Source organism: Cotesia typhae, unplaced genomic scaffold (genome assembly GCF_013202065.1).
Source record: "Cotesia typhae breed Kobodo isofemale line unplaced genomic scaffold, CoteBio_Ctyphae contig_123, whole genome shotgun sequence".
NCBI classification, from domain to species: domain Eukaryota; kingdom Metazoa; phylum Arthropoda; class Insecta; order Hymenoptera; family Braconidae; genus Cotesia; species Cotesia typhae.
Genome location: NW_027423715.1, coordinates 417,346 through 441,511, shown reverse-complemented (window position 1 = coordinate 441,511; position 24,166 = coordinate 417,346). Strand labels below are relative to the sequence as shown.

The 24,166-nt window shown below is 26.8% G+C and overlaps 1 protein-coding gene across 2 annotated transcripts; it reads left to right on the top strand.

The window, feature by feature from the left end:
- The first annotated feature begins 44 nt into the window (after positions 1 to 44).
- LOC141537266 (uncharacterized) lies at positions 45 to 23,134 on the top strand. Of its 2 annotated transcripts, XM_074258151.1 has the most exons (6): positions 47 to 199; positions 744 to 970; positions 16,817 to 17,082; positions 17,610 to 17,857; positions 18,309 to 18,476; positions 19,775 to 23,134. In XM_074258151.1, exons 2-6 carry the CDS (start codon positions 916 to 918, stop codon positions 20,067 to 20,069), a joined length of 1,032 nt encoding a protein of 343 aa, XP_074114252.1. In that variant the 5' UTR covers positions 47 to 199; positions 744 to 915; the 3' UTR covers positions 20,070 to 23,134. The 2 variants fall into 2 exon arrangements, with proteins under 2 accessions (XP_074114258.1, XP_074114252.1); XM_074258157.1 differs by lacking the exon at positions 18,309 to 18,476 and having other exon boundaries at positions 45 to 199.
- The last annotated feature ends 1,032 nt before the right edge of the window (positions 23,135 to 24,166 follow it).

The window sequence follows — 24,166 nt, the reverse complement described above, 5'->3', positions numbered from 1 at the left end:
CGTCGTCTTTACTGTCAACCGGCGTCGGCGTGCTACCTCTGAGCAGACTCAAGCTTCAGTCGCAATTCGGCATTCGTTTCACAACCTCATCAACTATTTTATTATTTATTTCTTTTTGTTGTTCAATGTTCAACGAATCAGTCAGAGTCAGCTCTTGATATTTCGCCAGCAGTTGCTCCTGAGGACAGTGAATTTTTCGGTTAGTTTCTTTAAATAGTTTTCCATAAATAAATAAATAAATAAATAAATAAATATTTCAACAGCTTGAAAATTAAATAAATAATAAATTAAAGTTTGTTAAAACTTAGCAAAAAAAAATTAAAATAAAAAAACAGCACATACCGTAAAATCAGTGGTAGAGAATAATAACAGTGCGGTTCTGTCAAACACTGCGTCGCTTATCAGCCAAGCGGACGCCGACGTCATTTTACCGCGTGTTGCCGTGTCAAAGTGGATTTGTTTTAAATTTTTATAGCTTTTCACATTGTCAGTTTGAATTTTAGCTCTCTTGTCACTGGAAGATTGTTTATTGACTGATAAATAATTTTTTTTTCACTAGATTAATTTTTTTTTGTAAGCGACAGTGACAGCACGTGAGACCGGCCACGCGTTCGAGGTTAACGCGCGTATTAAATAAATATTATTTAACAATTACTGTTGCTTAATTATAATTATTTTAATATTTGTAAAATTTATAATATTTATTGAAATATATTAATAATAGTTCTTGTGATTGTTAAAAGTGGTTGTGAGGGCCCAAGAAGCGTCCTTGAAGTTGCTGTCTACTACCTGACAAAGAACGGTCACGATTTCGTAAATCCTCGGCTACAAACAACGACAAGAGAAGTGTTGGTGGGACTAAATTCGGTTGCCGATTCTCTGAAAGAAATAAATTTTTTATTCATCGATACAACTATGCTGGCGTCTACAGCTGTTAACACTGACCAGAGGATAACCATGGATCGGACAGGTATGTCTATTAATTTTTTGCAATTTTTTTTAAATTTTAATATTTATTATGATTATAATTATTGCTGAAAGCTGTCATTAAAAAAATAATTTTAAAAATTCCCGGATGATTTATTTTTATATTTGATTTTTAGGTAAGATTGTTGTTATCGGTAGATCGTCAGTTTTAATGACAAATGAAGAGTAATTACACTTTTGAGATTTTGTTAATAGCGTCTGGAAAAAAAATTGCAGGTATAACGTTGACGACTCGCCAAACTCGGTGTGTGTTTTATCCCCTCTTTAGAGCTTCCTTTTTTAAGTGCGCACATCTCGCGCGCAGCTGTCATGATGCTTTTTTATTTTTTATTATCTTTTAGCCGAATTTCCCGTACCGTTGAGAGCTCGTAATTTTTTATAGAATATTGGATGGGTATGATGATGCACATTGACTGCGAATTTGTCTGGGCCACGCTGCTCGTGTTTTTCTCATTAATTTAATTATTTTTCTGCTGGACATTTGTCGCATTACGGCAGTTAAACTCAAAATTGCGGGCATTTTAGATTTTTTTTTTTTACTTTTACAATATTAAAAAATAATTAAAATTGAGTTAGCAGATATTTCAAAATTTTTAGCAATTTTTTATTAAAAAAATTTCAATTAAATAATTTAAAAAAAATTTCACCTGCAAAAAACTTGAAAAACTATGAGTATAATTTTTTAAAAATATCTTTTTAGGTGTAATTTAATTAATAAAAAAAATCAAAAATTTTTAGACGTCTGCTAACTTCAATCATAAAAAATAATGAAAATTAAGTTAGCAGATATTTATTAAATTTTGTGAAGATAAATTCAGTAGACAGCTAATTTTTGAAAATTTTTGGATTAATTTTTACTTAATTGTTGCAAAAAAAATCTAAAAATTTTTGAAAATTTCCATGTGCTTTTTTTTTTAACTATTTCTTCTGTAAAAAATAAATTGTTTATAAATTATTAAAAAAATTATTAGATATCTGCTAAATTCACACTCATTAAATTTTAATAATTTTTTTTAACAAATAAATTATAGCAAAAAAAATTGACCTGTAAAAATTATAAAAAATTAAAAATGCAATTTTTTTTTTTAATTTTTTTCTAGAAGAAATTTGTTAAAAAAAAAAAAAATAATTAAGTGACTGTTTAAAAAAAGAATTATGACATTAAAATTAGCTGTCACTTGAAAAAATTTTAATTTTATTTAACAATTAAATAAACTCAAAAAAATTATTTTAAAAAAATTGCACTTTTAATTTTTTTTTATTTCTACGTCAATTTTTTTTTTATTTTTTTTTTTGTAATAATTTATTTGTTAATAAAATTTCTAAAAATTATTAAATATCTGCTAAATTAATTTTCATAAAATAATTAAAAATTTATAATAATAATAATTATTGTTATTATTATTACTATTTATATTATATCTTACTTGCTTACAAAAAAAAAAAAAAAAAAAAAGTCATCGGATGTTTGCTATTTTCAGTATCATGTTTTATCGCACTATGATGAAACGGTCTAAAATGAAATAACAAATAAAAAAGCTCGGTTCCTGGACGCGGCCTAGTCCGTGGAATACGGGAGATATGTACATATAGACGTAGATAGGATCGTGTGACTGAATTAGGCAATACTTAATACATAACAGTGTATATAAAGTATGAAGTAAAGTACGTTGATATTATAATACACTTATTGGTAATGTCGTGTATTAAAGAATCTTTATTATTATTATTATTATTATTATTATTATTATTATTATTATTATTATTATTATTATTATTATTATTATTATTATTAAAGGTCTGACTTCTCATGACATTACCACCTGAGTCAAGTTTAGCATTACTTCAAATCGATTCTACATATTCAACTTAAGTAAACTTAAGTAAACTTCACTTAGCTCGAATTTACTCGCTACCTAAGAGCAAAGTCGAAGGTTCTCCAGATGTAAGATCGTCAACGAGCATTCCTTGAGCCCGTATAATTTATTTACGAGACCCATACCGTTTTTATATTTTATAGATTTATTACAGTACACAATAATGAATAGTGAAACTCAAGCTGAAACTCATGGTTTATTTAAACAACTTATCATTATCATACGAAATGAATTTTTTCCGGAAAACAGTAAACATTTGAACGGCCTCGAATAAATAATTAATTGTCTAAGTCTCTATGGTCTCCGAGCTTGGATTAGATGCCGCGTAATCTTGCACTTCACACTTCAGCTATATAAATAAAATACTCACATACCTTAATATAATATTTATATCTATATAAGTCTATATTTACATAAATAAAATTTCGTTATCTCTGTTTGCATAAAAAAAATCTAAGGGAACATCTTATCCGGACCTAGACAAAAAAAATGTTCCCTCTGCCCGGCAAGGTTCTTCTTTTTTGTAATGTTTTTTTTTTTTTTTTTCTCGAGAGATTACTCGCATGCAGTCACTTCCGCGCAAAAAATAAACAGGACAGTCATCAGGAATTTAACTTTCATTAATAATGTTTTTTTTTTTAATTTATTATTATTATTTTTTTTTTAATTAAATAATTGTATAATTTCGAGAGTTAAAATTACAACAATTGTTTTGACAAATGTCATTGTGACATTTGCGATAAATTTGTCTTGGTAATTAAACTTCCGAAATAGTCCAGGGTATTTATTTTTATTTTTATTTAAAGTTAAAAATATAAATATAAATACTGTCTGAAGAATGTAGATGATGTTATTTTAGCAAAAATAGACGATAAGGATGTTTGAATTTAGAGTGGTCGCGATGTGATGCGAGAAACGCGTGACCGCGTGGTGAAAAGCGCGTTCTATTCGCCGTTGGATTGCCCGTACGTGTTGTACATGTATATACTCTCTAGTCGTCTGAGATCTGAGACATTACACTGGCAACCAGTATGTACACACGTACATACATAAATATATATATATATATATATATATATATATATATATATATATATATATATATATATGTGAGCCGTGTGACTCCCGATGTAGACCCCGTAGAGAACCTAACCAGCAGCGGCAAAATCCAGACGTTCGCCACGTGGTGATGGCAGTAACGCCGCATGAGAAAATTCAAATTTTAAAAACTTGTCGATTATACACTAACACACACACACACATGTACTTATGTCTTCATACGTACTTTTTCTTGGTTAAAATAAAATACAAACACAAATGTTTAAGTATTTTAAAGAAGACAAGTTATAACTTATACATATGTTACATATGTTGATTGAGATTTTTAAAACTCTTTACACATATTGTTTAATGTATACATACATGTGTAGTAACATATGTATGTCGATGCACATGTTTATCATTTGTCATTAAAGTAATTTATCTTTTACAGACATTTTTACTTTATATATTAATTTAATGGGCTAATAGCTAATAAAATTACCGAACTTGATTTTTAACTATTGGAGTAAAAAAATTTTTATCAATAATCACTTGGGTTTTTTTGTTGAAAAAAAAAAAAAAATTACTTTTACAACAACAACAATAATAATAATAATAATAATAATAATAATAATAACGCAACTGTCTACTATCAACGCAACCTGTCAATGGCTTGGATTGACTATCGCAAGGCATTTGACTCAACTCCACATGAGTTAATTTTATATCTACTCAAATGCCTGGGAGTCAATCCCGAAATAGTGGAATGTATTCGGCGTACAATGCAGCTCTGGCGAACGCGATTTCACATTGGAAGTGGAAACGCATTGCACGTAACCGGAGTTGTAGAGTACAAACGAGGGGTCTTCCAAGGCGATTCCTTGAGCCCTCTGCTGTTTTGCATTTCACTGCTGCCTATATCTGTTGCTCTCCGTAAAACTCGTGGGTACTCTGTGGGGCCTCCGGGTGATCGAAAATATTCGATCACCCATCTGCTTTACATGGATGATCTGAAGCTATATAGTGCTGATGAAGATCATCTACAAGCAGCCCTCAACATCGTAGCAGAGTACACACGAGATGTCGGAATGTCTTTTGGGTTGGACAAGTGTGCGGTCGTACATCTGGCGAGGGGTAAGTGCTCTGATACTGGTGATGATGTCGAATTAGTGGATGGGAGCGTCTTAAGCCAATTAGACGCCGGGGAGTTGTATAGATATCTAGGAATGGAAGAGCACCGCATGCATGCGGTCTCTGAAGTCCGAACAACTCTCCAGAGCGAGTATGTTAGGAGACTCCGGAAAATTTGGTCCTCCGAACTTTCCGGCAAAAACAAAGTCTCAGCTACTAACATGCTCGCTGTCCCAGTCTTACTATACTCTTTCGGTGTCCTGAAATGGACCCGAAAGGATTTACGAGATCTCGACATCAAAACCCGTAAGATCATTAATATGAATCGGAGCATGCACCCCAATTCATCAGTCGCCAGATTATACCTCTCCCGGTCCATCGGTGGGAGAGGTTTGCAGAGTTTGGAGCGGCTTCACGACCGTTTGGTCCTGGGTTTAACTCACGAAGTTGTCAATTTCACTGCAGACGAGGATGACTTTCTTATGCAAATTGTACATAAACATGAAAATGCGCATAAGGGGTCATTCTTGTATAAGGCAGCAATATATGCGGCAAGAACCCTTGGTCTTGGAGAAATAAACGCTCTTATGGAACTCCGAAAGGAGGAATTTAAGAGCGTCATCAGAACGCCGAGGAAAAACTACTCCTTGGCGAACTGATGGACAAGTCCATGCACAGCGTGTTCTTTAAACACGTGCGTGATCATGGCTTGTCCATCCAGCTGACGTTTTCCTTCTTAAAGTCAGCGGGCCTGATGTCCGAGACTGAAGGGTTCATATTTGCCTGCCAAGATGGTGTCATTAACACTCTTGAGTACCGTAGCAAGGTGCTCCAGGTGCAGCTTCCGGACACGTCCTGTAGGAGGTGTAGACAACATCCGGAGACGCTTATGCACCTTTTGTCGGCATGTCCAGTGCTGGCGAGAGGTGCATATATCCAGCGTCACAATGCTGCCCTGAGAGTACTGTACTACTATCTTCGTCATTGCTACGGTATTGACGTGACACCAGTGCTGCCTTATTTGCCAGGAGATATTCCCAGGTTGTTGAGAATGACAGTTGCAAAATTTATTGGAACATGCCATTTGCAACAACCCGGCGGATAGATCACAACAAACCTGATATTGTGCTCTTCGACAAGGCCACTCATGACATTTATGTCATTGAGTTCTCGGCCCCGGCTGAATACAACATCTCAGCCAAAGAAGAGCACAAAGACAAATATATCAGGATCTCCTGTTTGAAATTGGTAAACTTTACCCAGGTTACCGTGTCAAGCTTGTCGTCCTGATTGTTGGCGTCCTAGGAGGGATGAAGCAGTCTTTTGTATCCTCACTTGCCAAAGTTCCAGCTTGCTCATCAAAAGCTGAGTTCTTGGCAGTTAGGATGCAGAAGGCTGTTTTACTTGGTTCTCTCCGTCTCTTAAGGGAAATGACTTTGGCCTGCTGTGATCACTAACCGCCTTGTTGTGCGGAGTGGTCCAGCAGTAACGGACGGAGCTCAGGCTGGGCCCTCGGAGAATCGGACTCCGGGGATAACCCCCCTGAGCATTTAATAACAAAATAATAATAATAATAATATGAGTAGAAAAATTATTATTATTGTTATTATTATTATTATTATTATTATTATTATTATTATTATTATTATTATGATTTTATTAATTGTAAAGAGTCCATTAAGAAAAAGAGTAATAGTCGAATGATTAATGTATATAGCGCATATCCATTCACATTTAAGGTTGTAATGTCATCCGCGTTATATTCAATGCAAAACATTAACCGCGTGCGCAAGCAGATGTCAAGGAGGTTAGTGTATACGTGTCAGTAGAATCGGTTTTCATTGGACACATTTGTTTTATTGTTATTGTACTTTGTTGTCATTGTTATTAAACAAGATTTAATCTTTAATTAAAGTTTTAGTTGGATCAACAAAGACAAACTAAACGCAAAAGTTTTTTTATCTTACCTCTAATTTTCGAGATTACTTTTATTATTAAAACTAAAATAAAGCCTAGTTAGTTTATTTGATAATTGTTATTTTATTGATTAACTGCGGATGATTAAGCCATTAGATGACGAATTGTCGAAAAAAAAAATATTTATTTCACAAGTATAAGAATTATTTTATGAATTTAATGTAATAGAATTGCTGGACTGTAGCGGCGATTATTGAGTCAACTAAGTTCAATTACTTTCTCGAGGTCTTTGATGGATAATATGTTCGCCTCTACTCATAACATTCCACTATTAATAACATAACGCTTATTTAGTACTCGGAAAAAAAAAAAAGATGAGTTTAATTAATTAAAAACCTTTTCTTTTTTATTGTTAGATTAAATTTCGGGTTTAAGTTATTTTATTTTTATTGTTGTTAGTTTTTTTTTATAACGTGACATAATCTTGCGTAGTCTTGTGACTGGTTTAACTCGCGGGTCTCGTGATTTATTTTAATATCAAATATTGCTTTGTAAAGTGTAATAGATTCAAAATATAACTCCTTGCTGAGGTGCCAGGAGACGTAAAGAGGTAAATTATGTGTATAGATACTTTACGAGATCATTCAATAATTTTTACATTGAATTGGCAAGGTTACTACGGAAGTTATTTAACTTGTGTCTTGCTATCTTTATTATGTATAAATATATACATATATATAAAAATATATTGTTGTACCCTCATCCGCTCTGATTAAATTTTTGTAAAATATTTTATTTTTTTTTTACATTTTACTTTAGGATGTTTCTGATAAAATAGAAACACTATCATTAAAAATTATGTCTAGTGTGAGGCTATAAATTTTTTTTTATTCTACCTTGAATTACTTTTTTTTTTTTTTATTTTATAAAACTAATTAATTACAGTAATAAAAATTTGTAAATTTTTCATTTTTCCTTTAAAAATTTAAATTATCATTTTTTCCCGCGTAAATTTTAAAATTATAAGAAATTATTATGCGGTGAATAATTAAAATCTTGCTTGTTTTCCTCATTATTATTCGAAATTATCCGCGTTAGAAGTTCTAGGAAAAAATAAAACTTTAATAATAAATTTAAAAAATAATATACGAGATGTTGGACTTTTTTTTTTTATAATTTAATTTTCTATAAAAAAAGTCTGATGATTTTTTTTAATATTTTTAATATTTAACCCCGAATTTAAATTAAAAAAATTCAAATAAATATTTAAAAGTTTGTCCTATTTTGCAGCTAATAATTTCATTAAAAAATTTTTTTCTCAGAGTGTTGAGATTAAGCTAATTAATTAATAAAACAAATTAGGGAATCTAAAAATATCTTCATGAGAACACTAACATCTTAATTTAAAAAATTAAATTTTTTTTTATTATTATACAAATAACCTAATTCACAAATTTTCTCGCGAAATAATTTTATTATCTCATTAGAATTTATTCGATAAAAAATAAGAATATTTATAGAAAAAATAAAATTTATCACGCCCTAATTAAATTATTCAAATTATATTAAAACGATAAGACGAGCTTAAAGTGCAATTAGATATATTGCACATTAAATAATAATAACAAAAATAACAGAGTAGCAATAAAATGATTTAAAAAGGAGTATAAACTTACTGGCATTTATCTTATAATAGCAAATAAAAATACTATAACGTACTTTCTGAGTATTTAAGTTTAAGTGCATACAGAGTTACGGGGACATAAAAACCCAACTATTTTTTTCCCGCCAGTTATTATATATACACTGCAGTGTGCATTTGATAAGTGTCAAAGCGATAATAATTCTGGAGGCTCGATAATCGCCCTGTCATTCTCAACGTCACTTACGTCTCTTATTACCTTTACTTAAAATATACATATATGCAACGCGATGCATTACGTTCGACATTGCGTTTATTTGTGTAATAAAAATAGACTAGGGAAAAATTATTTCCCACATTTTTTTACATCCCATTATTTTTATCTTCTTTGAATAATAGTTCTCGATTTTTTTAAAATATTTCACTTGTATTGATAATTCTCAGGAAATAGACTAACGATTAGATAATTAGACTCTTAAATTAATTTTAATTTACAATGTAACTTTTTTTTTTATTTATTTTTTGTATTGGCGATAATGAGAAAACTTTTGATTATCATTAATTAAATTGAGAAAACTACAGTTTTATTCACAAATTTATTGATTATTCATTTGAATAAATTTATCGGAAATTTTAATTAATTATTTAGATGAAAAGGTTTATATTTAAAGATCGAAGATTATTCTTAGGAAATAAAATTAATGGTTTTGATTTTTTTAATAATATTTATATATTCATATATTTGTTTATATTTAAACGATAAATTTGATTTAAAAATAAAAAATTTTGGTTTTGAAACTTTAGATCTACTAGCAACCTTGCAGTCACTATGTGACTGCCGTGACTTGTGAACTATAATAAATAAAATTTTCTTAAATATTGACATTTTTTAAAATATAAGCTCATTCCTATGTTTCACTCATCAAGAGCTTTCATTTGAGTACCCACATCCATTTTGATATATTTTTCATATATACATATATATAAAATATATAAATATATGAAAAATTGATGTGGGTACTTAAATGAAAGGTCTTGATGTGTGTAACATCGAGATGAGCTTATATCTTAAAAAATGTCAACAGTTCTCAAGATACAAGGTCATTTTTAAAATTTTATAGCATTGAAATAATTATGAAAAAAAAATTTTTTTTTTTCAAGAATTTATTTCTTTTTTGTAATTGAGTTGTTATAAAAATTAAAAAAATTGAAAGTTGTTAGCTAACGTCAGTAAAAAAAAATAATAATTTGATTAAAGAGAAAAATTTTTTAATTAAAAGTTTAAAATTATATTTTGAGTTGAAAATTTCTTCTCTTGAAACGAAAAAATTTCTATAAATGCAAAACTAGACTATCATTAATTTAAAAATAAAAAATAGAAATAGAAATAAGTGAATTCTTAGGAACATGAAGTAGAGAGAGAGAGAGTTGATACAGGTGGAGAGTTTAGTAGTAAAATATGTCCATTATTATTAGTGCTAGGACATGTATGGATATGGATGTGAATGTATGGATATATTATTGATCGTTGACAGTTAGCATGCAACATTTAGGTCAGTCGAAACGCGACACTCGTGAATATGACGGATGTAACTGGCTTTTGTTGGTGATGCCGACTGTAGACAACAAACGTGTTAGTTATTCCACAGTTGTGTTGAGTATGAGTATGATTTAGCAGCCAGCATTGTGTCAGCAACCGCACACGTGTGTTACTAGGTATACGTATACATTTATATCATGTGTGATGCGGTTTAGCCGCTTTGCCCGGTCTCTCGGCAGCAACTTGCTTAGAGAGCTTACAGCTTTAGCTTAATGACTAAATTTACCCCAGGAGGGTTACTGGACCTTACGTAATTTTTCGCACACAGGCGCCGTCTGATACTCGAGGAACTTCCTGGCCTCATACATAAAAACCGTCTTTGTTGTAGCAACACCCAATTATTTTTATTTGTAAATACTTTTACACTTTTTCTCCCTGTAATTATTCCAGACTTATAAATATTTACAATTTTTTTTTCTAATGTATACTTGCCGCTAATTACGGATAAATTGAATGAGCTCAAATTTTTATCTAAAAATTACTTCATTGAAAAAATTTATTTTTATCACACTATTGTGGACAATTACCTCATTCGATGATTAGTTTTTTTTTTATTTCAATAAATTTGATATTTTTTATTTTGGTTTATTGGCAATGGTTATTTTTTTTTTTTTTTTAATTATTTGCCAAAGAGATTTTACTTTGAGTACTACAGTGCATAATTGTTATAGTTAAATGGGTCTGAATGATGAATGCAGCCAAATATAGTTTCATTGAAAAAAATTTATGTTACTATACTGAAAATAGTAGACATTAAGCAATTTTTAGCTTCATTAATATTTAACTTGTTAATTAAATTTAAAAAAAAAAAAAAAAAAAAAAAAAAAATTTTTTTAATATAAATTAAAAAAAAAAATATATTAAATTTATTGACAATAAAAACCAAAAAAAAAAATTCTTAATAAAATTTTAATCAATTGAATAATCTTTCTTCTTAATCTAAAAATGATCTAATTCTTAAAAATTATTTTTTTGATTAAAATTTTCTTTTATCAATATTGATCCAAAAAAATAGATTTTAAAATTAAATTGATAAATCTTAAAATAATTTTCCAGCAATAAAAACCCAAAAAAAAAAAACTTTAAACTCAAATTTTCTGAGAATAATGACAAAAAATCCAATAAATCAAATAATAGAATTGTGCTAATAGGTATAATAAAAAAATAACATTGAAAGAATCGTTAAAGTAATCAAGAGCCCGCGGTTATATCAGAGCATTAATTATATCAGGTGATGAGATTAAGATTAGTGAGCAATTAAACTAGCTATATTTGACGTATTAGGGCTATCGACATCGAACGATTCGTATTTCCTATGACGATTGGTGTTAATATAAATATATAAAATTTTATTATTAACAAAATTTACTGAGACGAGCAACTACGTGGTCGAGGAACGTAATGAAAGGTCTATAGACAGATCTCCATGTTATGTATCCCGGACTAAATACGGAACAACGAGTAGCGGCAGCGTAAGTTTATTTCGGTCCTGTGTAATTTCTAACTTGACTCTATCTTTAATGTACTAGTGTTCTTATATTAGTATTTGCGACATTATCTGTCTATGTTGGTCACTGAGGAACGAGTAGGAGAGGAAAGAGCGAACCTGACTCTTCTTTCGCGTTTATATTTACGTAGACTTGGACGGACACATTAGCGTACACCCTCGGCTGAAAAAATGATCAGCACTGTCCTGGCTCCAAGACTGTCTGTCTCTAATGAGTTTCGTCTTAGCTTAAGCCTCGTCTAGCCTGGTCTAGTCTCATGCTCATGCTCATCTCAATAGAAGTTGGTATTAACGCTCAACATAACATATAATAACATTTAACAAGACTGGGACATTACTCTGCTGGACTGTCCAGGTATTTATAACACACATTCTGTTCTGACTGTGCTCCTGTCTACTCAACTGATGTCTGATGTCTTGTGTCTACTGTCTGTTGTCACACCAATGGCTAACAGTATGTAGATTCTGTTGAAAGACGTGCCGGAAGCGCACGTGACACACTCTAAACAATATCATGGTGTTTTTTCTCCTTTTTTTTTTTTTTTTTTTTGAAGGTTCTTGTCTTTTTCTATGGGATAATTTAAAAAATTGATCGGAATGACATTTTTTAAGAATTCCTTTTTTTTTTTTTGGTTAGAATTTTATTTTTGGAATTTTAAGGTTTATTTTTGGAGTTTAGGAAAGAATTTATTAATGACAAAAATACTTAAAAAAATTTTTCATTTTTTAATTTTGATATTTTTAGAATATTAAAATTTATTTTTAGATTTAAAAAAAATTATTTTTTTTTTTTAATTTTAATAACTTTTTAACATTGAAATTTATTTTAAAATTTGCAATAAAAAATTGAAATTTTTCAAATTTTGATATTTTTAGAAAATCAAAATTTATTTTTATCAATAAAAAAATTTATATTTACTTTAAAAATGCATTAAAAATTTGGATTTCATTTAATTTGTCAATTTTTTGTTTAAAAAAAAAAACCTTTTTTTCAAATTTTGATATTTTCAAAAAATCAAAATTTGTTTTCAAAAATTAATTTTATCAATAAAAAAATTGACATTTATTTTAAAAATTCATTAAAATTTTGGATTTCATTTAATTTTTCAAAATTTTGTTCAAAAAAAAGTTTTTAAATTTCCAACAGAAAAAAATCAATCTCCAATATCAAAAAAAAAAAAAAAACCATTATAAATAAATTAAAAAACTTCCTAAATTTCCGCTCAATGTTTATCAATTTCAATCACCGTAATCGACAATAAAGGTGACAAAGATTCGTCTCTGCTAAATAAAACTTGCAAGTTATTTTCGGAACTTTTTTTTTAGAATCGATATTAAGAAATCCGAGTATAAATTTAATTATACATTTATTGAGCCACAGAATTAATATATTAAAAAAAAAAAATAATAAAATAAAAAAAAGAATGAAATAAATTTAAAAGAGTGTAATGACACTTGGGATGCTTGCCAAAAACTTTAGACTTTTAGCTAGATCGTTTTAGAGAGACGTCTATAGCACCACGATAAATTGTTATCCGAGTCTGATAAACTCTCGAACTTTTTTAAATCTTGAGCACTTTATGAATTTCGTTTATTTATTTATTTATATTTCAATTTTTTTTTTTTTTTTTTTTTAATTTCTAATTTCTAGGTAATCTTATATCGAAGATAGTTGCAAATATTTATATCTGATAATGTCGTACACGTGTAAAGTATTGATAAAAAATAATCAATAGCTTCTTATTCTTGTAACTAAAGATGATGATGATAATAATATAAAAAAAAATGATAATCCATTTTTTTAAACAAAATTATATTGAGTAGAGTAAATATTAGATTATTAAAAGGTGTCAGACATTTGGATTTTTATTAGCGACACCCGACAAGTCTGGCATGTACATGGTACTCAGTATAGTAGCATATTAATATTGTTATACCAAATTTCATTTAATTTACCAAAGTTAAATATACATGTATAATATATATATTTATTAATAAATATAACTCGACCAAAACGTCACACAGAGTACAGTAGAAAAGACTTTTGAGACCCACATGTATTATATATGAACCAAGGTCTTTACCTTACGATCGAGACCGGGCGTCATCTTTTTTTGGTATTACGAAAGACAATATCTGATGTAAATTTATTCACCACCATATAATATACTTTTTATTTTAATTCACTTAAAATATATATATTACAACTCAACGCGTTTATTTTTATTTTTACTTTAACTTTATTTTCAGTACGCCTTTGTTTACTATGTAATTCAATAAAATCAATGAATAAAAAATATATCAAGTATTTGTGGACCAGTAAAAGTGATATCAGTACTTTTAATATCAACACTATAAATTATAATAATTATTTACAATTCAGTAAACTCTTCTTTATCTCAGAAATAAGACTATATATATATTTTAAATCGTAAACTTTAGGAAACGGTTTCTAATCAGGTCAAATGTCAAGAACTCCCGGTTCCGGCTGTTCCGTGATTTCTTTCTTCATTCTCATTAACATTTTAATTCATCCATAGTTTGATTTTTGCTGTACAATTTTTTTTTTTAAATTAAATGGATAAATATTGTTGTTTATTCTATTTAATAACAATATTTTGTAAATAAATAAAAATCAGGTTTTAATATCCGGTACACGTGCCGTTACATCTGTTGCAATTAAAGTCACTACAAATTTCATTTATTTAATTTTTTTTTTTTTTTACTTATATATTTTTAATTTGAATTAAATTCAAAAATTTTTATTATTATTATTATTATTATTATTATTATTATTACTGTGAGAAATTTTTTGTTATAAAATAAATAATTTTTAAAATTAGAAAAAAATCTCAAAATTACACTTTAAAAAAGAAACTCTTGAAAATTTATGATTTCCGTAGAAATGCGGTATAGATCAAAAACTGTAAAAACTACAAAGACAGATAAGAAATTTAATGATACTGGAATTAACTTAACAGACATCTGACACTTTTGACACAATTTATTAAATAGAAATCTCTAAAACATCTGGAATTAATAGATTTTTGACAAAGAAATGCTTGGGAAAATTAAATTAAAAATTATCCAATTACAAGTTATATTTTCTTTGATTTTATAATAATTGAAAAAAATCTAAAATTACAATACAAAATAGAAAATATATTAATTTAAGAAAAAGTAGAGTGAATTAAATTTAAAAAGTAGATCAAGAGAAAGTATTTGTACGAGTATTCCGAGTAGTCCTTAGAGTCCTGAAGATCTAAAAAGTTCCCCTATGATAGTTTTCTTTTTTTTTTTTTTTTTATTTTGTTTTTAGACATAATAAAGAATTTCGGGTACAGAGAATAGAAAGGAATAAAAGATATACAAGGGCGTAGAATTCGGGCTCTATTTAGTTGCTCCACTATAAAATGAATAGAAATAGAAAAATATCTAATACATTTATACTAGATACTACATACTATCTATTACTATGTATAAAAAAAAAAACAAATAGACAGATATAGAGAAATAGACAAAAAGGTAAAGCAATAAATGAGAGTGGTTGGGTTAATTTTTGATGAAGCAGGTAAACGGTAATTTATTCATGCCTTCATTATTAATTCTATTCATCTGTGTGTCTAAACGCCGAAAAATTTATATTCAAATTTTCATTGTCAAAGCTTTAATTTAATATATATACCATTTATTCTGTTCCCGGAAAAACTTACGCTTAGGTTCTATTTTATCTAGGTATTGCGTTTCAAAAGTATATATATATGTATATTTTATCAGAACTTTGTTCCCTTGGTATCTAAATTTAACCATTTCGTAATGAGAGAGTACTTAAGGTACTTAACTTTGACTCTAAAATATGGATATGTAGTAATACTACTCGGTTTAATGTATCTGGCTATATATGTATATATTTATAGAATAAAACACATTAGGAAATTTATAGATACACCTTTACAGTACGTTAAATTTGAAAAACTATTAATTTTTTTATTTAATAGTTAACCTCAGGCAATATTTTCTCACGTATTTGTTTAGCTGAACCAATAGTCTAAGAATTTTTATTACTGACATTAGTTAATTCTATCATTATCGTACGAAATATAAGTATTAGACTAATGCTCATTTTTTACAGCTCTCCGGTGATTCATATTCAAATTACCGTTTCTTTATATTAGTCTTTAACTGAAATTCTCTCTAGCTATACACACTACTCCAGTTTTTTTTTTTTTTTTTCTTTCAAATTCTTAAATATTGCATACATATTACGTCATATAAATCATAATTGTTTGTGACATGTTGTAAAATAAATAGTTTTTTTTAAGTTTCTGGGAAGAAATAAGGCAATTATTATTTTTTCCTTATCGACTTCAAATATTTTAACTATTTTGTTTGATAAATTTGTGTGAAAAATTAGAAAAATAATAGCTTAGGTTTTACTTTTATTTGAATTATAACTTCACAAGTTATCTTTTAATTACCTGTTAATTTTATTTACAGTGAATCTGAGCTAATATTTAGATTTCAATAAATAGTTGATCTATTTGTGGATTGTGGAATAAAAAACGAATAATTATAATTTGTGAGGTTTTTAATAATTTTTTAAAAAATTATAATTTTCGTTTTTTATTTTATTTATAAAATCTTAAAATCTCAAGATTAAATTATTCCATCATTTTTTTTTATAAACATTTTAAAATAAAAAAATCACGTCAGTTTTTTTATAGATTAATTTATTTTTAGTCTTCTAAATAAATTAGACAAAAAAAAATAACAATAATAATAGCTTATTTCTTAGAAAATTTATTATTAATATTATTATTATTATTATTATTAATTATTTATACAAAATGATGCAATTACAATACAGAGCTTTGAACTATAGATCCGCTGGTACTATTGACCTGATATAAAATGCGATTGGCATGTTATTGCTTAACAAACAAAACGATTTGCAATCACTCAATCAACAAAAAAAAAAATAAAACATATAATGATTAATTACTTAATGCTTAAGTCAACTGTATCTATTATTTGTTTATATATATGTAATTAGTAATTTGTAATTTATAAACTGTACACAGCTAATAAATGTATATTTATTATTCATGTTACAGTGAGAGGCCGATTCCAATCTTCGGGTAGCACCGATGACGACCAAAGTGGATCGGACGTAGATCACGAAAGTTCATCACTCCGTGATCGAAAACAAAGAATATTGCATCACACCGACTCACACAGAGTGCGTAAACGTCGTGGCAACTTACCTAAACAATCTGTTAAAATTTTGAAACGATGGCTGTATGAGCATCGTTACAACGCCTATCCAAGTGACAATGAAAAACTTTTCCTCAGCCACGAAGCTCAATTAACTAATCTTCAGGTATAATATTAATTTTTTAATTTTTAATTATGCTTGTTAAAGTATATATCTAGGGGTTTTATTTTTTATTATTTAATAAATTATTTCTATAAATAAGATCGACTTTTAGTTGGAAAGAAGACATTGAGCTTAGCAAATGGTGAAATATTGGAAATATTTAGTGTTGGTTTATTAAAAAATTTTCTAAGTGAAATAATAGTTTGGTTGGTGAAAAAAATAAATTTGATCAACTTATAAAATTTTTATTATTTTTTTAATATAGATGATCATTTAATTTTTTTTTTTTTTTTTTTTTGAACATTTTAAATGAAAATTTTTTAGCAACAATATTTGTCACTTTTTTCAAAATTTTTTAAATTATAATTTATATTTAACAATTTAACAAAAATAAAAAATGGTAAAATTAAAAAATTTAATCAAAATTTGAGAAAATTATTATTATTATTAATTGAAATATCAATAAAAAAAAAAATAATAATAAAATTATTTATTAAAATATTTATAATAATAATTATTATTATGTACAGGTGTGTAACTGGTTTATAAACGCAAGGCGTCGTATTCTTCCGGAAATAATAAGACGTGAGGGTCACGATCCTCTGCAATACACAATTTCACGTCGCGGTAAAAAGATACCAGGTGGAAATCATCATCATCACCAGCAGGCGGCTGATTTAAGTCCCAATGCGAATCGCGACTGGGATACAACAATGACTAACAGTCCCTCTACAGCACGTAGACGCAACCGTGATTATGAGGATCGCGTTATATACAGGTGACCTTTTTCAATACATATAATAAATATAATAATACTCAACTCCCGCGTCCCCAATAAAAATTACCACATTTAATATAAATGTGGTAAAATACTTCCTTTAAAATACTCTTTATTAATATTAAAAAAGAAAAAAATAAATATATACTTGCTCTCATTTGCTTTATTAATAAAAATTTAAATAATTATTTTGATCACAGTTATCTGACTGATAACTGACTGACTGACTGATTGTAATCTCAATTATGCAAACTAACAAACTATTTCTAATTATTTTTAATTTAAATAATTAATTGCTATAGATCGACAGCTGTCAAAGCAAATTTTATTGATAATTTATAATCACAATCAGATATTATAATTAACGATAAGTAAATAAGTAACTTTTATGAAAAAATAAAAAAAATAGAATTATACATAAAACATGTATAAATATATTTTTATATTTTAGAAGTGAGGAAGACAGTCCAAATGATTATGAAAGTAGTTCTCATAGTGAAGAAGAACGTCCATCATCACAATGGTCAAGTGTTATCGTATATCCATATTCAGAGACAAAAGTTGAGCCGTCAAATGAATTAAATTACGACGATGCAATAAATCACCCCGCACGACGAGGGTAAGATTTATTCTCAACTCCTTCTGAATGCTTGGACGTTTATTTATTTAATAATCATTATCACCCATTATTATTATTAATAATATCCATTTCTATTAATACGCGAACCCTACTTTCAATTACAATTACTTAATATTATATCTTAGATAACAGAAAGAATTTTTTAACCAATTGCGTAATAGTTACGATAAGAGTGATTTTTTTTTTTTAATATTTCGGGCGCCAACTATCTTTTGTTTGACTTCAAATATTGTTTTTTTTTTATCATTCTATTTTTTTTATTCTATTCAATTACCCAATACTGATTTCGCGATATCGGTAGCTAATATACCTGTAAATATAAATTTTAGAGTACTTGAAATAAAATTTTCATTTTTTTAGGCCTTACTTTCCAAAGATAAATTTAAATATTTAATTTTTTTTTTTTCACTTATCACAAGATTATCTTTCAGTTTCTTGATTTCATTTCAAGGTTACATCAAATTTGAGGAAGTTTGCTTTTCTAGCGTCAAATTAAATATGAATTTTCGAGATATCTCGAAAAAAAATATAATTTTTTTTTAAACATCCTCATCTATATAATTAGAGGAAATAAGGAAAATCTATTAAATTATTTTTAATTGATCCTGTGGTAGCGCTATTGTTTTTTAAATTTATTTAAAAAATACCCAAACTATACATAGTGTCATAAATATCAAAAAATTATTAAGCCAAAATTCATTTTTAATACGGTTCAATTCTAGATTAATAATAACAACAATATCAAGATCACAAGTATTTGGAAAACACAATTAAATCAATTTAAATAATCATTGAATCGAAACGATTCGTCTTTATTCTTAAGACTTAATATCATATTACAGATGCCATAAGGGCGTATAATAAAAATTCTATTATTTTTTCTAAGTCCAAAAAAATTTTTAGTTTGAAGAAAAAATTTTTTTTTGCATTTCTGCATATTTCTCGACAAAATACGTCGGCTTCAAAAAAAAAAATTCTTTTTTCAAACTAAAAATTTTTTTGGACTTAGAAAAAAAAAACAGAATTTTTATTATACGCCTTTATGGCATTCGAGGTGGGTTCCGGGAGCCATAAGGGCGTATAAAATTTTTTTTTTGCATTTCTGCACATTTTGGATGAGAATACGTCAATTTCCGAAAAAAAATTTTTTAAATAAAAATTCTATTTTTTTTTTCCAAGTCCAAAAAAATTTTTAGTTTAATTATTAATAAATTATTATTGCTATTAGTAATAATAAAAATAAAATTTTTCATACTAAATATTCATAAATTTTTCAGAGAGGAATGTTCAGACAATAAACCAGGGTACTGGAGCGCACCACGACCTCACTTATCTTCAGAACGGCAAGAAGAGCCCTGTGGAAGCAATTCGATGAGTTCCAGTAGTAAGAAATTTTACTCGCTCACCGAGTTAAGTGAAGAATTGTTCCGCCAAAGCATGGCAGGATGGGCCCCTAACAAAGAAAACAAGGGCCCGTATGCAGAAGACATCCCGACATCGAGCTTGGTTTTGCTTGTGAACACAGCCATTGCTCTTGATAAGTGGGAAAATCAAGTCAATTCTGCTCAATAAATTCATTGCGAAGATTATTTTTAACCAATCAATATCACTGCATCGACGATTCATTTTTTATTAAGTCATAATATTTTTTTTACCGATTCAAACCTACCGAGTTACAATTGTTCTCTTTCGGTATGATGTTAATACATATTATTATTATTACACACATGATTAGTTAATAATTATCAATTATATTCTCATTATTATTATTATCAAAATGACCATAAAACGTTACTGTAGATTTGAGACGATAGAGAACAATAATCTGAAGAAAAAAAATGTTCATGTAATAATCAGTCACGATTTAACGATACGTGTGCCTTTTGTACGTCAATTAGATTATTGTAACTTAATCACGGTCCTCGTTAACGTGCCTAAATGTTTTTAAATTGATACAATATTATTATATTATCTTAAAATTGACATTATACATTTCTATACATACTTATAAATTGAAGGCAAATCAATAAGTCCGCAAAGATATAAATATATATATAGCAAAAAAAAAAATGTCTTTGCACGTGTGTAAATTTAAATAGTATAATGTAATACATGGCTCTTATCATTACAATTATATGAACAATTGATTATAATTACAATAATAATTATGATAATAATAAATATTACAAGTATAAGTTAAAAATAGGATAGAATATTTTTTAGCGTATAAAAGCGTTATTTTCTTAGTATATTTTTTTTTTTAATTGTTCTTATAAAAAAAAAAAAAAAAAAATAATGCCGTATTTAAGTAATTAGTTGTTACAATAATTTTTTTTTATTATTTATAGTTTTGTGATGTTTACATTAGTATCCAGCGAGAAGTTTTAATAATTATTTATGGCTCAAACATTTTTGTTACTATATAATTATTTAAAATTATATTAAATATTATTCGATAGGTATGTTTATTTATACCATTGCTGAAAAGTAATGTTCCAGAGTGTTCAAGTTTTTATTAATTTTTTTTTTTTTTTTTTTTTACTTTTTTGAGTCATGAATAATTTTTGAAACTCGCAATCAAATTCGAAAGTATGCTCAATTTATAGAAAACTTCCTTGTACCTTACCCTGATTTTATATTTTTCTTCCATTACGATTATTAACAATTTATTGTTATTATTATTAGTATCATTATATTCATCATTATTATTATTATTACTATTATTGTTTAAGTAATACGTTTAAGTCGAGTAGGGTTTTTCTTAATTGCCTTAAGATAGTATAAGTTTAATTATTTCGCTTTTTTTTTATTATTATACTTAAATTACTTATTCATATTATTTTGTAGTTAATTTTAAGGACAAAAAAAATTATAAAATTTAGCACATAAATTGGTTAGAAATATTAAAATTTTTCTATTTAAGTATTTTGACCTGACAAAAAAATAAATAAAGAATTTATAAAACGTATGATACAATTACTTCTGAATATCATGGAAAAAATTGGTACAAACACCAAAGACTTTATAAAAACAAATAAGCTTACAAGCGATTATAAAATAGATCTTCACATTTATTAAGTAGCAAACGAACTACTTTTTTATATCGACGATTATTTTACATTATGCGTTATTATTGATACAAAAAAAAAAAAATTAAATCAATGTACAAATTATTTAAATTTACAGATTAATTTTTTTGGTTCTGTATCTGTCTGAGTTTCTAAAAATACTCGAGATTATGTTTGGCGCTTAACTGTTTGAATAATAATTATTAAATGATGTGTGATTAATTGATCAACGAATAAAAGAAACAATTAAGTTAAATGATGATTAATAATTAATAATTATAATGCAACATTATCAGGTGCTGGTTCCACTTATGATTAAAAAAAAGCGCCAAAATTATTGCAATTGTAACAAATTTATAGACACTGATGTTTAAATTTGTTTAATTTTTTTTTTTTTTTAAATACAAAAAGCAATAAAATTTTACTTTAATTAGTATTCAATAATTTAAATACTCAGTTAAAATTATTGCAAAATTTTGTTTAATTTAATACAAATTTAAATACTAGTGTCTCAATATAATTAATACGAATGAGAAGAAAAAAAAAATAAAAATAATAATTTAGATAAAATTTAGTACCTGACGATGAGTTTTATAGATTGGAATACTTATCAGTTATATCTACGAGTGAGAAATATTTTTTTTTTTTCAATATAAATTAATCTTCACTATTAAATTTATTTAAAAATAACAAAAGTTGCCATTAAATAATAATAAAGCCTAAAAGCAGGACTTGAAAATAAATAGGCAAATTTAATTTTTTTAAATATGATAAGTATTTTGTTTTTTTTTCTTATTCTTACAAAAAAAAAATAAATAAATTCCGTTACTGTTGTTAATATTGGGCAAGTTTAAATTAAAAAAAAAAAATATTGTTAAATATTGGTATGTAATGATTAATTATAAGAAAGAGTGTAATGTATGAAAAAAAGGATTAATAGTATGATAAATATTTGTACAAAGTATGAAAAAGGTTGCTAATGTTTATGGATTTATATTAATTCCACTGTAGCAAACAACCAGACTCACTGCCACAAGTCCGAAGTGTCTTATCTTCAAACTTAATTGTCATTTATTAATCATTAATTATTATTATAATATTAATAATAATAATAATAGTAATAATGAATAATGATTTTTAATTTTACGTAAAAAATATTTTATAAGTTATTAATTTTTTAATTTATAAATATTTTTAAAAAAAATTCTGAGTTGACGTTTTTTTTTTTCTCTTGTTAAAATGTAAAGTGATATTAAAGTAAGTTGATGGACTAATGAAGGGGCAGTGGGCTTTGTATTAGAATTTTCTTAGTCTAATGATAAAAGAGAAAAATTATTAGATGATTTAGAGCTTCCAATTTCGTTCAATCTTTATACTTTAATTATTAATTAGTAATAATTATATAAATAATTAAAAATTAAGTTAATGCGCGGTGCCTTTAGTCGTCTTAATAATTTTCTATTTACCAAAATGCTCTGACTAAAATAATAATAATAAATAATAGAAATAAGTCGTTACAGTTTTTGGCGATGCCTTTTATACGTATTTTTTTTTTTTTTTTTTTTTTTTTTTAAAATAAAACTTTTACAAAAAAAAAATATTTATCTAAACTAAAGCATTATATTTTATCGTGGCTAAAATTAAATAACGCTCACGTTAAATTGCAATGCATTGAACAATGCAGTTTTATTATTAATGTCGCGGATTAACGCAATAATTAATAATAGTGTTTAGGAAAAATAATAAAATAAAATAACACGACGATTTATGTGTCACGGAACTGCGCTCAATTATTGAATAATAAGATGTTAGATTTAAATTTACAGAAGTTAAATTTTTCAACAACTAGTGTGTAATTAATAGAAAGTAAGAGTATGATTTAAAATTTATTAGGGATGAGCTTGAGTAGTTGACAGATATATATGTACAGGTGCCATATAATGTATGAATGAGTGATAGAATTAATTAATAAAAGGAAAGAGAAATGTTTGAAGTTCAATAAAAGTAGTAGATCGTAAAAATTTAATTATTATTATTAATTAATATTATCATTATTATTATTATTATTATTATTATTATTATTATTATTATTATTATTATTATTAATATTTCATTTTTACATTTTAAGTTTATGGATAATTTGTTTTTTTTTTTCTCATATAAGATTATTATTTCTTTTCTTATACGCAAACTTTGTTATGTATCCAGCGATGAATTTTTTTAATTGTTATGTGACAATAATTCATTGATTTTAGTTGAATAAAAAATGTTTATGGAGTGAATATTAATGTTTTTTTTTTTTTTATCATTTTTTTATTTTGTCAGTTTGTAATAGACTAGTTTAGAATTTGCAATAAAGCATGTTGTGAATTATATTTTAAGTTAATTTTTTTTTTACGTCATTCATTAGTGTTCGGAAGAAATTAAACTAAAATTGATAAAATTTTTTTTGTTAATTTTATTTAAAGAAAAAAATTATTTGTAAAGCTACATTACATTATACGTTAAAAAAAAATTTTACGAAAAATCCAGTCTTCTTTAGAGTCCATAAATTAAAAAAGGTAATGATTAAATGACTGGATATTCTTTAAATTTTAATTT

Coding starts and splice junctions, on each gene's coding strand:
- LOC141537266 (XM_074258151.1), top strand. CDS start 916: ATGCTGGCGTCTACAGCTGTTAACACTGACCAGAGGATAACCATGGAT. Junction 971..16,816: donor GATAACCATGGATCGGACAG/GTATGTCTATTA, acceptor TTCATGTTACAG/TGAGAGGCCGATTCCAATCT. Junction 17,858..18,308: donor GAGGATCGCGTTATATACAG/GTGACCTTTTTC, acceptor TTTATATTTTAG/AAGTGAGGAAGACAGTCCAA.